The sequence below is a fragment of the Girardinichthys multiradiatus genome, chromosome 11, assembly GCF_021462225.1.
Source record: "Girardinichthys multiradiatus isolate DD_20200921_A chromosome 11, DD_fGirMul_XY1, whole genome shotgun sequence".
NCBI lineage: Eukaryota > Metazoa > Chordata > Actinopteri > Cyprinodontiformes > Goodeidae > Girardinichthys > Girardinichthys multiradiatus.
This window is the reverse complement of record NC_061804.1, coordinates 2768972-2788220: the sequence shown is the minus strand read 5'-3', so window position 1 is coordinate 2788220 and position 19249 is coordinate 2768972. Positions and strand designations below refer to the sequence as shown.

The window sequence follows — 19249 nt, the reverse complement described above, 5'->3', positions numbered from 1 at the left end:
AACATTACAGAGAACCCTAAGCATCCCCTTCATGAGACTGTCATACAACACAAACACTGAAAGGTAAAATACTGCAGTATCAGTGTGAAGTTTTAGTGTTAATTGATGCTGTAAAGAAAAATACCTTGTCTAGAGTTAACATGTAGAAGTTACAGATGTCGTTCTCCTGTGCGTGTCTGATCCTCGACCGGCACTCCTCCTCATCAATCACCTCCCCGACATACTCAGTCACAAACTGACCCTGAGAGAAGCACAAAGTGAAGATTTATTAACAACTTACTGGCTTCAGTAGTCAGCAGCAGCATCAGCAACTGAACTAAACTTACCTTTTTGATATCGTGGACACAGCGGAGCCCCCAACCTCGAGAAAGTGTCCTGAAGATCTCCACCTGGCTGTACTGACGCTTGGTGAACGCTTGGTTAAGGCATTTCTCGCCAGCCGGGCAAACCTGAAAGTTTAGTTTAATTTTTTCACACAGACTTTTGAAATCTCTGAGTAAGTTTTTCAATCCTACATAACATCATTAAAGAAATTAAATTAATCGATGCTGAATTTATCATATACAAAGTGGAAGTGATGCCAATTCTCTTTAATTAAAGTAGAAAACTGTTTTGAAAATGGCTTTCTGATGGAGGTGTGTTAGTACCTGTGGGTGGCATTCATAGAGCAACATGCGGTTGATGCACTCAGAGTCCATCCCGCACGGACTTTCGTCTGTTTCCTTGCAGTTGCAGCGTGGGATCTCTGATAGGTCAGCAGTAAAGATCTGAACTTTTCCTATCGGACGATTCACCTTCACAGGTCAGACGTCTAACGTTAGTCACAAAAGCTCTTCAAGACGTTATCTCTTTAGTCATCTTTATGCCTTACAGTGCTCATATTTAGTGACCTTATGGTTCTAATTATGCTATTTAAATTCAATAGGTAAAATACCTGTTGTTTTTAGTTTATTTACACATCACTTATTTCCTGGGGTTTGTTCTTGGTAAATTCAACACAATGTAATTTTTCATACAATAAAATAAAGCAGTGTTTTTCATTTTACCATAATCTAGTAGCATAGCATTAGCATGCTAACAGCAGTAACATAATGTTGGCATGCAAAAACAACAGTAGTGGTTTAGCGTTAGCATGCAAAAAGAGTAGTGGCATATCATTCACATAGTATTAGAGTAGCAGCCTAGTGTTAGCCTGCAAATTGTCCAGTAGCAAAACAGTAGTACTTAGTAGTTTAGCCTTAGCCTCCAAAAATACTAGCATTGCATTAGCATGCTAACAGGGTAGTAACATAATGTTGGCATGCAAAAACAACAGTAGTGGTTTAGCGTTAGCATGCAAAAAGAGTACTGGCATAGTATACACATAGTATTAGAGTAGCAGCCTAGTGTTAGTCTGCAAATTGTCTAGTAGCATTGCAGTGGTACTTAGTAGTTTAGCCTCAGCCTCCAAAAATACTAGCATTGCATTAGCATGCTAACAGGGTAGTAACATAATGTTGGCATGCAAAAACAACAGTAGTGGTTTAGCGTTAGCATGCAGAAAGAGAGTGGCATAGCATTCACATAGTATGAGAGAAGGAGCCCAGTGTTAGCCTGCAAATTGACTAGTAGCAGAGCAGTAGCATACAGTAGTTTAGCATCCGCCTACAAAAATTGGAGCATTGTGTTAGCATGCTAATAAAGCAGTAATATAGCACGGGCATCTAGTGGTTTAGATAAAAACACTAGTAGCACACCATTCATATAGTATTATGGCAGTCTAATATTGGCATGCTAACAGAGTAGTAGCATAGTATTTGCATACTAAATACAGCACTAGCCTAGTGTTAACATTCTAATAAAGACCAACCAGATGAGGTACAAGCCAGCAAGCCCAATTGTTTTTTAAGTAATAGCAAATTATCACATCTGAAGAAAAAATATGTCAAACTTTTAATGTTTTTACAAGGCTACAAGTAAAAATGTAAATAAAAACTCACTTAGTTTAGTTACTATCAAGCTAACCCTATAGCTAACAGTTTCTCTGATGTGGTTTTTGTGTGAATACTATGACGCAATGAATCTCGTATTTTTACTCAAGGTCATTGTACCGTTTTTTTTAAAGATTTTATAATAATGTGCCGTTAATAACCACTGAGGACATGAAAGAAAGAAATAAAATCTTTTTCCTGACCTTAATGTGTTTGTATGGTGGTGGTTTTCTATCATTCTTCTTGTCTTCCTGAAGCTGCCGAAGCTCCTTTTCTGCCTGTAGCTCACGGAATCGCGCAGCTGCCTCCTCCAAAGCTGACAATGGAAATCAAAACATGCCATTGTCTATTGTCAAAACACTGAATAAGAGATGATATTCAGAATATCTGTAAGAAGCAGTCTCACCTTTCCTGTATGTTGCATCAACACCTTTTCCCATCTTTTCTTTGCTGTTTGCATCGACATCCATGTATGGGAACACCCTGGCCTGGTAGGTCCAAAGGTAGTCATTGGAGCCAAAGAAGTGGACTGGGAACTCCCCAACATCGTGCCTCATCCGCTGGATGTTCTCTGGGATGGTTTTGGGATGGCTAACCTCTGCCGGCCACCACCTTGGGTGAAAGAGAACATGAGAAGCAAAACTTGAAAAATATTTCTTAAATGTTTTCTTTATGTTTTATTTTTCAGTTTATTCAATGCATTATAGTCAATACTGGCAAACCCATAATCTAGTTGGAAATCTTTCTAAAATTCAACAAAAACTTCAATCAACAGTGGAGGAAATAATTTTATGTGAGTACAGCCCAACTTCATTGTACTTAGGAAATAAATTAGAGATTTGGTGCCTGTAAAAACTCTCTCAACAAAAAGGTTGAGAAAGCAAAAGAAAGACTCTGTTGACACTAGTGACAGATGAGGGCGTCAGGAACGCCAACACGTAGCAACACTACAAACCAAACTCCTTTGGTGAACCGTCAAGAGTTAAAAATATTTCTGAAGGCAAGGCTGCAAATAATCTGGACCTTTCTGTATCTACAGTATAAAAAAAAGTATTTTGCTAAAAACGGATACACTCACAAACCATTTGATTAGCAAATGGTCCAGTTCTCTTTTCGGACCACCTTTTGCCTTCAGAACCATATTAATTAATCGTGTCATAGATTCAACAAGGTGTCTTAAACATTCCTAAAAGATTCTGGTCCATAGTCATATGATTGCACCACACGGTAGCTGCAGATCCACGATGTGAACCACCTGTTCCTCCACATCCAAAGAGTTCTGCTGGTTTAACAACAAGGAATTTTCATCCACAAGACTGGTTTTCAATGGGTATTTTGTCTTTTTCAGACCGTTCTCTGTAAATCCGAAAAATAGTTATGTGAAAATCCCTGCACACCAAAAGTGTTTGAAATACTGAGACCATCCTGCCTGGCACAACAACCATGCCACATTTACAGTCACTTAAATTCCATTTCTCTTCATTCTGTTAAGTTAGTTTAGTTAGTGTGAACTTCAGCGAGTCTAGATGTCTAAATGCACTGAGCTGCTACTTCATGACTGACTAATTCTCTACATGTGTTAACAAGCAATTGAACAGGTGTACCTAATAAAGGGGCCGGTGATTGTATATCCACACACTTATCTCTAACTGTAAAAAACAATGACAATAACCTCAAAAATACAGCCACGTGTGGCAATCTTTTGTCCAAAAACAGCAAACTACAGCATAGGCAAATCTCAGAAATGTACAAAAGACATCTCTCTCAAAAACAAATGTTGAGAACATTTAAAAGTCTTTCTGGGCTGTCCCTAACCTGTAGCGGCCGACTTTCACCCACAGGATGTCCTTGTAATGAGGTTTTTTCCCGGCCTTGCAGTCGTTGCAGTACCAGCTGCCTTTGGGCATCTCAATGTTCAGACATTCTCTGTGAAATGCAGCTGGACAGGACTCGCAGCACAGAAGGCTTCCTCCTGCAGAACGGACAGAAACAAAACAGGCTGTTCAAACACTGCTTCTGTTTGAAGGTTTCTGTATTAAACTCATGTTGTGAGACTTGTGACTCACTACACCAGTATTTGGTTTAAACTGTTGGTTTACTGTTTTGTATGACTGTCATCACAAGATCTTGGTAGTACCTCATTGCAACGTCAGGAAGAAGAATATCTTTAAGGTTACTTCATTTAATGAGGCAATGCCATTGGAAATACTATAATCCAAATTTATGGGATGGAACAAAATATTAGACGGGGTGGTTGTGGTTAGCTGTAGTCATACCATTTACAAGTTATATATTTTTAGTTTTTGCCAGTTAGAGAAAAGAAAGAGGGTTAAAAAAATGACATTAAGGAAGCAGATATTAGAAGGTGGTGATGATTGGGTTTTTCTGTTTTTTAAAACATTTTACAATGTGTCACAGCATACCTTAAGACAACTGTTAAAACTTAGCAGTCTATTAAAACAACCACACACAACGATCTCTATAATCATCCATTTCCATCTCTCAAAAATTAAAACACCAGCAATAAACACGTCTGGCAGGTTACTACAAAATACTTTAAATTAAGGACAAAGAAACTAATTTTAAAATGTAGGGAAAACAGTGTTTCATCTTCTTTTTGGTTTTTTATGCCAAATTGTAGCAAATAACGCCATTACACATTTGTTTGACTAGCCTATGATAAAACGTAGCTTATAAATAATGAAAATTACTTATTCAAAACAATAAAATAAAAATAAAAAACGTAGGAATGAAAATTAAACATGGAATGAAAAAGGCTTATGACAACAAATTTATAAAATTAAATGAACTTAAACTAAAAATCAAAAAAGCTTATAGTTACACAATTAAAGAATGAAATAAGCTAGTGAAAAAAATAGAGAAAGCTATAATAAAGAATGAAAAAAAGTGACAGAATAACTAATTTATCTAAAATGAGCTTATTAATTTTAAGAATGGTTAAAATAAATTAGAAAAGAAAAAATTAGAAAAGAAAAGTTTGACAAAAAATAGTACAGTAAAATGACAGAACAATAAAATACTATTAAAGTTTGAAAAAAATATATATAACAAAAAAATTTGAAATGTGAAAAACAAGAATAAAATAAAAAATTAAAGAGATGTGCTACCTTCAGTGCAGACAAAGCACCAGCTGACGTTGACATGTTCGTGGTTCTTGACGCCTCGGCGGGGGGTGAAATGGTTTGGGCAGATGATGCTGTTGTTGGAAAGCACAACGCTGCCCGCTGCCATGCACAGGTCGGTGGCGTGATAGGCCACCGGGCAGCGAACGCATCGTACCAGACGGCCTGCAGAGAAACACAGGCGATCAGAGCAGGGCTGCAGGGCTGCAGGGCTACAGCTTGAGTGTCACCCACGCATTGATCTCTGTTTACCTTTGGAGATGGACGAACTGTTGGGGCTGGCGATGAAGCAGGTGAGGCAGACGTGGATGGAGCAGCGGAAACTTCGGTTCACCGGTGCGGTCGGGGCGTAGTTAGCGATACACTCTCCATGGTAAAACTTCCCACAAACAGGAATCATGCAGCGGCGCACATCTTCGCTGCGCTTTTTACACACAAAGCAGGTGTGGACTCCTGAACAGAATGGGATTACAGGTCAACCCATCAGCTCAATCAACAAGGAAAGCAAAACTGCACTAAATAAGTGATAAAGATAATATTTCACAATGTGTTTCAGAGCAAGTTTCTGGAGCGCAAGTAAAATGGTTTAGTGTGGAAATGTCCTACATCAGATTTACTGATGATTTACTCAGCGAGTGAGACTGTGAATGTCCTGCTAATCTTCAAGCAAGGCTTTACAGTAGAAACCTCAGTCAAAAATTAAACACGTCATGGAAAATTGGACTTTACCTTAAAACGTAATGACGTCACACTTTAGATTTAGACCCTGTGGAATATCCAGAAACTTGTAGATTTGATCTACTTTCATGTATTTGTTTGCTGCGTGTAAAAGTTATACACTAAAGCGGATGAAATTTTGTCTATGTTGTTTTCTGTGAAATCACCCCACAGGGTGTGCACATCTAAACTCCACTTCACACCCACTGTGTTTCCTGAAACTGTCTTACTTCTCACATAAAAAAATGCAGACCAGATCAAATCAGTGTGTATGGCCTTCAGAAGGTTGGATTCAGGAACGTTTTTCAAGATGACCTTTAGTTTTGACACACTGACCATTTGTTTAAGGCTAAATTATTGTCAGTTTGGTGATTTAAGCCCCCTGTCACCCATTTTCCCCAAAAAGGTGGGAATCACCATGGCAACCAGTGACTTAGCATTGCCTGCAGCTGTGGTTCAGCTAACAAAAAGCTGTTGTATGTTGGATTTAGTACCTTTTGCAAAGTGACCCTTTTTTGAGGCTTTCTTAGTGTTGCTGTGGGCTCCTGTCTCAGTCAACAATATGGCCTGTTGTAATTTATTGCTTGGTTACCATGACTACTGTTACCAGCAACGAATAAACAACACATTCAGAGTTTAATATCAAATGTATTTTTGAGATCATTAGTTTCCACCAATGATACAGCACTCATCAAAAATCATAGTTACTCATGTGATCCTTTGTGAAATGCATTGCCTTAACGCCATTTACCATCAATCTGTACAGCAGAAATGAAACGCAGACGCACCTGATTTACACTCTGGGCAGACAAACTTCCTTTTAGGTGCCTCGGCCAGAGAGATGCAGGGCAGGTGGAAAGCTCCACAACACTGACCCTCGCAAAGCAGCAGCTCCCCTGTCTTCTCGCACACCTGAGAAAGATAAATTCAAGCTAGAATCAGAGCCGCGAAAAGAAAACTTGCTTTTTTGTGGTTACATTGTCTTAGTGGCACCCAAAACAATTCAGATTAAATTAATCTACTGCGCTACTCAAGTTTTCCTCTGTCTCTTTCCTGGTTTTTCCACACGCCAGGCTGTAGGGAGCCCTCCACATCACATTTCTGACCACTGCCCTAGATTTTTGTTTCCTGCGGGGGTCAGAGCAACCCCACGCGCAGTTCTTTCTGATGCCTCCCGTGACATCTACCTCACTCTGTACTAGCGCTTAGCCAGGACTGCGGGAGGTTTAAGGTATTTTTTAAGTTAATCATGATGTCAGAGGAGCTTGTTTGGCTGGTTTATAAATATGGCATGAAATAAGAGGCCTGTTTCTCTTAGCCACTCTTCAAAATATGAAAAACAAGAGAACATATCATTCCTTATTAGTAGGGTAAGTAGCTAAATATCTAAATGGACAAGAACCCAGGCTTAAGGGCAAAACATAGTCGGGCAAAATATGGCAGAGTGTGTGTAGCGTCACTGTCACCCTATGCGACGCACTGACAGGTATATTCCTCTTCTTCGCCTCTAGTCTGGTTTAATGGCCTTTAACACCACCATCTTTTCCTTTTGTTTATCCAAACCTACACAACAAATTAGCTTTGCCTCCCCGTCCGATGATGCCATAGAAGAAAATTTGGAAAATGTAGCAATTTGTCACCTGAAATGTAGGAGATTTGTAGGCGCGACTATGAAACCTGAAAACATCCACATACAGGTCCTTCTCAAAATATTAGCATATTGTGATAAAGTTCATTATTTTCCTCATGATGAAAATTTAACATTCATATATTTTAGATTCATTGCACACTAACTGAAATATTTCAGGTCTTTTATTGTCTTAATACGGATGATTTTGGCATACAGCTCATGAAAACCCAAAATTCCTATCTCACAAAATTAGCATATCATTAAAAGGGTCTCTAAACGAGCTATGAACCTAATCATCTGAATCAACGAGTTAACTCTAAACACCTGCAAAAGATTCCTGAGGCCTTTAAAACTCCCAGCCTGGTTCATCACTCAAAACCCCAATCATGGGTAAGACTGCCGACCTGACTGCTGTCCAGAAGGCCACTATTGACACCCTCAAGCAAGAGGGTAAGACACAGAAAGACATTTCTGAACAAATAGGCTGTTCCCAGAGTGCTGTATCAAGGCACCTCAGTGGGAAGTCTGTGGGAAGGAAAAAGTGTGGCACAAAACGCTGCACAACGAGAAGAGGTGACCGGACCCTGAGGAAGATTGTGGAGAAGGGCCGATTCCAGACCTTGGGGACCTGCGGAAGCAGTGGACTGAGTCTGGACTAGAAACATCCAGAGCCACCGTGCACAGGCGTGTGCAGGAAATGGGATACAGGTGCCGCATTCCCCAGGTCAAGCCACTTTTGAACCAGAAACAGCGGCAGAAGCGCCTGACCTGGGCTACAGAGAAGCAGCACTGGACTGTTGCTCAGTGGTCCAAAGTACAGGTCCTTCTCAAAATATTAGCATATTGTGATAAAGTTCATTATTTTCCATAATGTAATGATGAAAATTTAACATTCATATATTTTAGATTCATTGCACACTAACTGAAATATTTCAGGTCTTTTATTGTCTTAATACGGATGATTTTGGCATACAGCTCATGAAAACCCAAAATTCCTACCTCACAAAATTAGCATATTTCATCTGACCAATAAAAGAAAACTGTTTTTAATACAAAAAACGTCAACCTTCAAATAATCATGTACAGTTATGCACTCAATACTTGGTCGGGAATCCTTTTGCAGAAATGACTGCTTCAATGCGGCGTGGCATGGAGGCAATCAGCCTGTAGCACTGCTGAGGTCTTATGGAGGCCCAGGATGCTTCGATAGCGGCCTTTAGCTCATCCAGAGTGTTGGGTCTTGAGTCTCTCAACGTTCTCTTCACAATATCCCACAGATTCTCTATGGGGTTCAGGTCAGGAGAGTTGGCAGGCCAATTGAGCACAGTGATACCATGGTCAGTAAACCATTTACCAGTGGTTTTGGCACTGTGAGCAGGTGCCAGGTCGTGCTGAAAAATGAAATCTTCATCTCCATAAAGCTTTTCAGCAGATGGAAGCATGAAGTGCTCCAAAATCTCCTGATAGCTAGCTGCATTGACCCTGCCCTTGATAAAACACAGTGGACCAACACCAGCAGCTGACACGGCACCCCAGACCATCACTGACTGTGGGTACTTGACACTGGACTTCTGGCATTTTAGCATTTCCTTCTCCCCAGTCTTCCTCCAGACTCTGGCACCTTGATTTCCGAATGACATGCAGAATTTGCTTTCATCCGAAAAAAGTACTTTGGACCACTGAGCAACAGTCCAGTGCTGCTTCTCTGTAGCCCAGGTCAGGCGCTTCTGCTGCTGTTTCTGGTTCAAAAGTGGCTTGACCTGGGGAATGCGGCACCTGTAGCCCATTTCCTGCACACGCCTGTGCACGGTGGCTCTGGATGTTTCTACTCCAGACTCAGTCCACTGCTTCCGCAGGTCCCCCAAGGTCTGGAATCGGCCCTTCTCCACAATCTTCCTCAGGGTCCGGTCACCTCTTCTCGTTGTGCAGCGTTTTCTGCCACACTTTTTCCTTCCCACAGACTTCCCACTGAGGTGCCTTGATACAGCACTCTGGGAACAGCCTATTTGTTCAGAAATGTCTTTCTGTGTCTTACCCTCTTGCTTGAGGGTGTCAATAGTGGCCTTCTGGACAGCAGTCAGGTCGGCAGTCTTACCCATGATTGGGGTTTTGAGTGAAGAACCAGGCTGGGAGTTTTAAAGGCCTCAGGAATCTTTTGCAGGTGTTTAGAGTTAACTCGTTGATTCAGATGATTAGGTTCATAGCTCGTTTAGAGACCCTTTTAATGATATGCTAATTTTGTGAGATGGGAATTTTGGGTTTTCATGAGCTGTATGCCAAAATCATCCGTATTAAGACAATAAAAAACCTGAAATATTTCAGTTAGTGTGCAATGAATCTAAAATATATGAATGTTAAATTTTCATCATGACATTATGGAAAATAATGAACTTTATCACAATATGCTAATATTTTGAGAAGGACCTGTAATTCTGCCCAGAAAAGGTGTCAAGAACATGCTGCAGGAACTGGATGATTTCGTTCATTGCAACCCTAGAAGAGAAAAGAAATTTCTCTGTTGTGGAGTTTGAAAACACCTTAAATTACATAATTCTCTTCTCGTCGTCTTGGTTTTGTAGTTCTTGCAGCTTGTTCTTGACACATATTCTGGGCAGATCTTATTTACTTGTGTGGTGTCAGAGAAATATAAAGGTGGTGTGCTGCAGTGGAGAAGACCAAAGAAGATTCCCTAGGAGTTTTGGTCTTGAGTTCTTGTGAAATATAAACGATCCTGAATTAACTATGTTGTTGCAGTAAAACAAATGCCTCTGTTCTTGTGGAGTATTTAATGGCCTTTAGTGGGATTATTGTAACTACAACTTACTTGATACTCCTCAACCAAGCTCAGAACTCAAGAGAGAGGTAAATCGTTTCCAAGAAGCCCAGTTGCCTAAGGAAGATTTACAATCTACGCTGATCTCGAAGTTTAAAAAACTTCTTTCAATCTGAAATTAATCGTGATGCTGCTGCCACCTTCGTACTTATCTGTGCCTGTTTAGAATCATGAGTAAAATGAAGCCAAATGCATTCTTAACACAGGCCAGAAGACCTCAACCAGACCCTAAAAAAGACCATGACCATCCACCCTCCAACAGACTGCTTGGTGGGATCTTCTTCCAATGTAAATGTGTTTTAAGTTGTTTGGTCTTCTATGCATGTTCTCAATCCTCCAAAGCTTCCTTACACAGCTCTATAAACTCCATATTTCATTTACCTGACACACATTCTCCTTCATGGATGCTGGCCCTCCACGGTCACCTATGATCTTCCTCGCAGGTAAAACTGACTCGTCACACAGCAACAGGTCGTCCTTCATGGAGGAGAACCTGTGCTCCAGCCCAAACTTGTCATCCTGCAAATACACATAAAGATGTTTCCATTTTAGCTATCAACTTTAACCAGAGGAAGAAATGTGTCCTCAAATAAAAGTCAGTTCACCTCTGACTCCACTGAGTCCCTTGTGTCCTCCTGAATGCTGTTGTCATCAGACTGAGAGACATCTGCTGGTGCCGTCTCCACCTGTTCAGGTTCAGGCAGTTCTGACTCCGGAGCAGGAGGTTCGGGAGGGCTTTCAGTCTGAATTGGGGTAACGGGTGTGCAGGTGGTGACCTCAGAGACTGGTGTGGAGGCTGGATGTGGTTTGATCTTGGATTTAGAAGATGGTGGAGCAGAATCTGTGTAGAAGGCAGTAAATTACTGACGCCAAACAACACACAGCAACTGAATCTCCTCTGTTCGATTATTTTGATGGTAGATTTTAGTATTTCAGTCTGTCTGCTTTCACAGTTTTGCACTTTTTAAAGAAAAAGGAGAAATTACAGCACAGTAACTCTAATAAAAACGATATGCAATTTAAATGATCATTACTTTGGACAGTTTCCTTCTGGCTTTTTACAGACTTCTTATGAAACAATTTATTAAAAAGGGCTTTAAACCCCAAGAATATAATTTCAAAATGTTTTTTTGGTGACCAAAAGGTGGCGCTCTTTGCTGCAGTTATGCAATATGTATTTCTACCCCCCTTGCCTTGTTGCTCACTGTGCATGGCGGATCCTTGTCCAGCCTTGTTTGCCAAACCTCCAGCTGTTTTAAACTGTTTTTATTGCTGCTCTGACTGCTGCTGTATTCTTGTAGACAATTCCTGACACATTTGTCTTCCTTGAAAGCCATGTTCTCCTGCATTTCCCATTTTGAAAAGTGGATCAGAGACACCGGCCTGTGCCATGTCATATTTATAGCCTAGGGAAACAATACGTCATGGATTACTAATTAAAATGTGCAGAGACACTCTGATCCTATTCAAGACCTAATTGCAAACATGTTTTGGTTATATTTGTTTTATATAAATTGTTATGAGTACCATAGAATTATTTATTATTGTGGGATTGTAATAAATGCACTTATTAAAGTTGGATTTTGGGAGATTACACAATTACAACAAGAAACAAATATATTTGATGTTTTTTTTACACATCTTTACAATGGAAGTACAACACGTGGGAGGTGGGGATGGGGCGGTGCATAAATCAATATTACTGGACAATAATGTAAGACGTCTTACGGACCTGGTTGAGGTGCGGCGTTTGAATTTGTCTTCATTGGTTTCATCTGAAAAGAAATGTTAAACATGATCAGAATCAGAATGAGCTTTTCTGGCCAAGTTTGTGCATAAACAAGGAATTTGACTTTCGCATGCTGACAGTGTGCAGATATTAAATCAAAATATATAAACTTTAGAGATGTTAAAAAAATAAAAGAAGAGATGTGTACAGTATATATATGTATGTACACTCATTATTTTTTCTGACAGGTTATAAAAGTGCAAATATCTGTACTCTTATTTTTATCAGAAATTATTCATTTTAATACAAAAGAAACAATAAGATGATTATTTGGTTCTTGTATTTTTTCCTCTCAGGTTTCTATTTTACTACAAACTGAACTGCATCCTTTTTTTCTGTGGTGACTTTTGCTCAAAAGCATCAGGGCCTCGGGTAATTATAAACCCACAGTGAGAGACCTCTTCATCGCGCTTCATTAGTTAAAAGGGTTTGTTTAAAAGAGAGAACAGGCTACTTTAAATTTGCCTTCAGTTTTTGTATTTATTTCTGGTAACCCTGGGGTCAATTGTGAGGGAAAATTAAAATTACACTTAAAATAGAATAAATAAATAAATAAAGATTTCATGCCTTTTGATGCCATCTCAACCTGAATTAACTTTAATAATTAAACTAGTTGCAGCAGGAAAGCAAAAGACCAAAAGTAAAACTAGTCTAATATGTAGAAATCTTTGTATGTTCATATGATGTAATTTCCCATTCTTGTACACTCAGCGGTACTTTCAGTACTGCCTTGGTTTACTACTACTTAAAGAAGTGGTTCTTAACGATATGTCGGTGTGCTTAATCTAAAATAAACATAACTGCTGGAAGATGACTCATCTGTTGCATCTGACTGATAGGTGTCACCGGACGGACCTCAGGTAAGGTTTTTGTTTCTGCCCTGTGGTGTTAAGTTATAGGGTAATGAAACAAAACACACTAATCATTGTTTGTTGTGTTAAATCACTGAAAATCCTTAATGTCTGAGATATCTGTGACAACATGTGGAAAGTTAAGAGCAGGTCATACAAGACAGCACAGAACCAAGGCTCTGCTTACATTATCAGAGATCTGAGGAACGTAAAGAATAACATAACGTGTATGCAGATTTATGCTGCGATGTACCAGATAGTAATCGCTGTACCTTCTTCTTTGGGACTGTAGATACCTCGGTGTCCAAACAGTACTCCAGGATCTTCTGAGTGGGCTTCCTCTTCCTCTTCTTTTCAAGCACAGGAGCAACTTCTGTTCATGAAAGATTACAGAGAAGCCACATCAGAAACTACAAAGACCTTCTGACACCATATGACAAAAGACACATTGAAGACCGAACTGAAGGACTTTTCAGGTCTTTTATAATCAACATGATTGTTCCTCCCCTCTTTATCTTGGGAAACTGACCTACACTGAGCTGTCTTAGCTTACATTCATGTTATAGGCTATAAGGTGAATACAACACACAACATGATGAAGTATTTCTAATGTTATTTAACAATAAAGCCAAGAACAAAGCAGTAACTAAGTCCATCTCTACTGTTTTCATAGTATTTAACATGGTCTGTAGTAGCCAGGTGTTGGAAATCATATAAATAAATTAAGTGATCATCACAACTGTGAACACCGCAGTACATGCAGAGGTTTCGGACATTTGCTGGAGAACACAAAGAAAAAGCTTGAACTTCTGTTGCCAATCTTTGTGTAAAACATTCGTCAATTCATTTATCGTCTTCCACATGAGATTGGGCTGCAGTCGTAACAGGTCAAGAAGGGAAACTCATACATCTCTCTCTCCCGTGGCGCTCTCCAGCTCATTATAGGGGATCCCAAGGGTTTCCCGGGCCAGAAGGGATTCACGGCCCCTTCTGCAAGTTCTGAGTCTGCCTTAAACCCTAGCTTAGACCGTTCGACCAGCTAAGACATAACCCTCCCAAAGAGCTTCTTCTCAGACTACGCAGGCCTAAGTTAACATTTTCAGCATTAAAGTTAATGGCAATACTTTGCAAGTACTGTCATGAACTTTTCATGAAAGTCAATTAGAGAAACACTGCACAAAAACTTATTAGAGGGGCACAGGAGAGAATGTCCTCACTATAAAGAATTTAGCAGCATTGACTGGGTTTGCAAGGTTGCGTCTTACTGAACCACATGTTCTCCAAAACAATGCTTTGAACAGACTCAATTAGAAATATTTTAGTCACAATACACAGTGACATGTCTGGAGAGCATCCTCATACCAACATTCAAGCACAGTGGTGGAGCAGTGAAGATTTGGTCTTGTTTTGCTGGCACTGTGTCGACCATACAGACATTTCTAAAGCAAATGTCTGAACAGATTTGTGTTAGAAATCCCATTGCACTGAAGACATGCTGTCAAAAGTGTCCAAAATTACTCCGTAAAGCTATAAAAGATATGCAAATATTTATCATTATTGCAGCAACAGATCAACAATATATAATTATATATATTTCATATTTCTGTCTTACTGTTGTCTTTGACGAGGCCTTCTGACAGCAAGGGTTCAGCTTCAGGAGGAGGAGTTAAGGAGTCTATGGAAAGCACTGGAATCTCTTGGGTTGACAGGTGTTCTGCTTTGGGAATCTGAAGTTCTGAAGGCGTCCTCGGAGCGAATTCTTCAGGGGGTGGCGTTAATATTTCAGGAAGTAAGGAGGAAGACGAGCTGTCAGGTATGTTCTTGTCCAATTGCGAAAGCTCAGACAGAGAAGTAACAGATTCATTGGCCTGATAGAAAAAAAAAAGATTGTGAGTACGAAGTTTGATTTCAAGAGCCTAAACTGCCTGATTGGAGTCAAACTTTAACAGATTCATAACAACATAAGATTAAAAGAAGAGAACAGAGCTCACTTTGCATCATTTTTACCTTTCCAATCAACTGGAGAGGCTTTTTTGGTTTCTTTCTTGTGGAGCAAATTTGGTTGTTCTCCTCAGTCCATTCAAGCAGTCTCTTGCTGGGTTTTCGTATTCGTTTATGTTCTAAAAACACAAAAAGAATGATAACATTTAAAAAGATCCTCTTGAATGTGGCTAAATACTCACTCACCATTTGATTAGGTAGGCCTAATTAACTGCTTGTTAAAAACATAGTAAATTAGCGAATCACATGATGTGAATCAAACTTGATGCATTTAGACTGTGGCGACTGTGGCTCAGTAGGAAGAGTAGTCGTCTTGCAATCAGAAGGTTGTGGGTTTGATTCCATCTCCCTCCTGCCATTTGTCGATGTGCCCCTGGGCAAGGCACTTAACCTCAAGTTGCCTACCTATCGGTGTATGAATGTGTGAGCGATAGTGAGTGTGAATGTGGCTCTAGTGTAAAGCGCTTTGAGTGGTCTGTATGACTGGAAAAGCGCTATATAAGTTCAGTCCATTTACTTCTAGACGTATTGAAGACAACTTGCTGAAGATCAAACTGAACATAAGAATAGGAAAGACTGGGGATATAAGCTATGCTGACTGTGGCATGTTGTTGGTGCTAGATGGGTTGATCTCACTATTCCAGAAACTGCTGATGTACTGGATTTTTAGTGCTCAACCATTTCTCTAGTTTTCAAAGAACAGCCAAGAAAGTAGCAGTTGTGTGGACCAGGGTATAAGGAATACCGTTTTTGAATGCACAACATGTGGAAACTTGAAGCAGGTGGGCTACAGCAGCAAAAGACCACAACAGGTGCCAATCTTGTTAGCTAGGCTAACTAAAATGGTGCAATAACAGACTGGAAAATTGTCCATGAGTTGCAATGAACAACAATTTATCCAAAGTCCTGTATTGTCTTCATGTTATTAACGTCAGATAGAAAAGTATGCCAACTTACCTATCATAGTTTGCATGTTTACCCTCCCTTTAGTCTTCTCTTATGGCAGACAATAAATGCATATAGAGTAACACTGCATCTACGTTATAGGTCTTCTGGGACTCTTAAGTGTTAGAAAATGACTGAGTTTTGATTCTGTCTGTCAAAAAACAATGGTGGTGGTCTTTGTCACTCCATCAGCTCTAATGGCAGGAAGGCATCAGTTGTTAAGTTGTGTTGACCTTGGTTTATCATATAGCACAAACTAGATCATGCTGTAGAAAATGGCAACCTTCAGTTGTTAGTATTTTGTAAGGACAGTGCATTAGACTCTCCTTACCTGCTGAAGCCTTGTCTTGTTTCCCAGCTTCATGAATCAAGTCTTTCTCACTTCCAACAAGGCTGGTTGACTGCTCCAGGGTGAGTGTTGGAGCCCCCCTCCTTTCCAAAGGCATAGTAATCTGATGACTGCCCTTCAATATTTTCCACCTCTCCTGCTCCTCCTCTTGCCCACCCAGCCTACAACCAACCTGGCTCTCCCAGCTGCTGCTGCTTTGTACATCCAGCATTTTTGATGAGAGGTCCCCTATTGGCCAGGAAACTGTTCTTGACCCAAGTCCTGGAAAACCAGGTCCAGACCTGGCAGAATGATTGGTGCGATTGGTTTTCCTTTTCAGCCAATGGGTGCTGCCCCTTCTGTTATAGGTCCTCTTGGGTTTCTGACCTGTACCACGCCCATTTTGTGCAATCACATGTTTGTCTGGGATTGGATCAGTATTGCTAAGAACACATTCAATTTTCTGATCATGTCTTTCCAGTGGAGCCTTGTGTGGTATCACCAAGGGCTCCTCTTTCACATGCGCACTGGGTGGCCCAATCTCTAACTCTAGGGGTGCACCTTCTCGCTCTCTAGTGTCATGCAAGTCCTTTAACATCATAAGAAAAGTGCTAAACTTGTATTTTGAGTCTGGCTTGAAAGAGACTGGTTTCCCATTGCTACCATTTGCTAAGGACTGAAAGGAAACCTCCTTTACATTATTAAATTCTTTCATGAAAGAAAATGGTGAGGGGGGTGATGAAGATTGTATTGCAGAGGACTGATCTTCGTGCTTTGCTTTTACCCTAGAAGTAAGGGGTATGAAGTCCATTGGGGGAGTTGAAGAAACTGAAAGGTCTTCATCTTCACTTTTAACATCACCTTCAAAATCATCTGAATCAGAGAACACCAAAGAAGGTGAGCTACATCTAGAAAAGGTGCCTTGATCACATTCACTATTGTCAATGTGAGTAGATTTGTGAAGTTTTATATTAGTGCAACTATCAAGTTTAGGCTCAGGGTTCCAGATGAGATCCTCAACTTTTTCCAAAGGGTTTAACAACTTATTTTGTTCAATCTCTTGGTCTTGGACTTTTTTACACTTCTTCTGGTCTACCTCTTGCAAGGCTTTAAGTGCTCTGGTCATCAGTCGATTGCTGGCTGGAAGATGGGCAGGGTGCTCTTTTAGGACTTTCTTAACTTCTTTAGCTCGCTTTAGTCTGTGAACAGCATTTTTGGATTTTGGAGGAGACAGACCTTGAGTGATGTGTGAATTTCTAGTTGGAGAAGCTGCAGCTTTAATAGTTGAAAGGTTTTCCTCTGTACTGTCCGACTGGTTAGAGGATGTCTTTGTTTGATTGCAGACAGAAATTTTTTTATATTCTGATCGGTTAGATACGTTAGATGATAAAGTGGCCATACTTATTGGGCTAACATCTGACACTGGTATCTGTTCCACTGGGCTAGTAAACTCGTCAGAAGATTTCATGGAAGCCAGAGCATTATTGCCAGGTGGTGATTCCGATGAAAGATGGAGTAGGCCAGACTCATTCTTAGCTTTTAACTTCTTGACTGAGACCTTACTGGATTTTGAAGGTGCAGTTTGATCTGTGGAGGCACTTACTTTGCTGCCTATTGAGTCTGATTTATTAGTGGATGCTTTATTCACATTAGTGTCTGATGTATTCTCTTTCGTTTTGCATTCACTTGTGTCATTGGGACAAACTGTCACATTTGAGTTTAGATAATTATTATCTTCTATCTCCTTTCGTATCAGTTTCACAAAGGGCAGTCTACATTTAGAGACTAGATTTGTTTGCTTTTCTAATCCTGAGACTGAATCGTTTGTTTCAACTTCTAAACACGACACCAAAGTCTTCTTGCTTTCTTTCTCCTGTTCAGGTTTTTCAGTTATATTAAGTTGTTTAGTAGCTATTACGACAGAAAGTTCAGTTCGATTTACACACTTTACACTCTTTAAAGAACCTGAGTGGTCATTCAACCTGACTTTCTTTGAGGGATGCAAGTCTCTTTTAACATCTGGGCTATCGGATGAACTGCTCGAAGGGTTTGTAATGTCCTGAGAAGACCGTTTACCTTTGGAGCAAGCATTGTCAGTTGACAACTGGGTCTTTTGTGTATTCCAACATCCTGACTGCTCAACAGAACTGCCACCTCCTCCAGTAGAGTTAGACTCACTACTTCTACATTTCTCGGGTACTGACTGTTCAAGTACTGGAGCATTATCTGTTGGCTTATTCTTGTCTATCAATGCAACCAGGTCATTGGAACCCCCGCCAATTAGTGAGGCAGAAGGAACGTGTGCCTTCTTACTAACCGTGGATGAGTGTTTTTTCTTACGGTGACCCTTACTAAAGAGAGAACGGTCTGGGACTGCACTGGTAGTTTTAGGTCGCCTGTCTTTACCTGATTTAGTAAACCAAAGACCAGTCTGGACCTCGGGCTGTTTCTTTAGTTGTTTCACTACTGATACAGACTTTTGAGAAGGAAGTAGCTTGGGCTGATGTTCAAGTGCTTTAGGACACAAAATTTTAGGGACTGAGTCAAGATCAGAGTATGGACACTCTCTGTTATCTCCATGAGATTGTTCAAGACTACAATGCAACGTCTTTTTAGAGTTTTTACTCCCAATGTCCTTAAGGGATTTGCTTTGCTTCTTCTTGCTAGAAGTTTTCTTTAAAGTGCTTGATTTTGTTTGAGTCATTACTGTAGATGAAGTGGATCCATTTGTTAAGTGCAATGGTTCCGAAACAGTGGGAACCAGTAAAGTGGGCGAAGGAATGGCTGAATGGGGCTTCTTCTGAACCTCTGGTGGGGAACTACAGGAAAACGCTTGGTCTTTGGATGACGCCAAGGAGGAAGTCATCTTGGATCGCCCAGACAGTACAGATTCAGCCTCTGCCACACTGAATTTCCAGGAAAGCTGAAAACGCTTAGCAATCTGTAGTGAGATAAGAAATAATGTGCACAGATTTATTTACACAAAACAATATGCTATTATTTTTCCATGCTGTTTCTGGCATAGATTTCTTTTCATGTCTT

The 19249-nt window shown here is 40.2% G+C and overlaps 1 protein-coding gene across 4 annotated transcripts in view; it reads right to left on the bottom strand.

Moving 5' to 3' along the window:
• The window catches only part of nsd1b (nuclear receptor binding SET domain protein 1b), a 38557-nt gene that overhangs the window by 7921 nt on the left and 11387 nt on the right, over window positions 1-19249 (bottom strand). For all 4 annotated transcript variants that reach the window (XM_047379191.1, XM_047379188.1, XM_047379189.1 and 1 more), the window contains exons 5-20: window positions 16211-19148; window positions 14941-15053; window positions 14546-14801; window positions 13206-13306; window positions 12026-12068; window positions 10899-11134; window positions 10675-10812; window positions 6619-6742; window positions 5366-5566; window positions 5099-5278; window positions 3786-3942; window positions 2377-2582; window positions 2174-2286; window positions 648-794; window positions 327-449; window positions 125-241 (exon numbers count right to left, since the gene is read on the bottom strand). In XM_047379191.1, coding sequence (XP_047235147.1) covers window positions 125-241; window positions 327-449; window positions 648-794; window positions 2174-2286; window positions 2377-2582; window positions 3786-3942; window positions 5099-5278; window positions 5366-5566; window positions 6619-6742; window positions 10675-10812; window positions 10899-11134; window positions 12026-12068; window positions 13206-13306; window positions 14546-14801; window positions 14941-15053; window positions 16211-19148 — 5193 coding nt within the window. The remainder of the gene's footprint in view (window positions 1-124; window positions 242-326; window positions 450-647; window positions 795-2173; window positions 2287-2376; window positions 2583-3785; window positions 3943-5098; window positions 5279-5365; window positions 5567-6618; window positions 6743-10674; window positions 10813-10898; window positions 11135-12025; window positions 12069-13205; window positions 13307-14545; window positions 14802-14940; window positions 15054-16210; window positions 19149-19249) is intronic.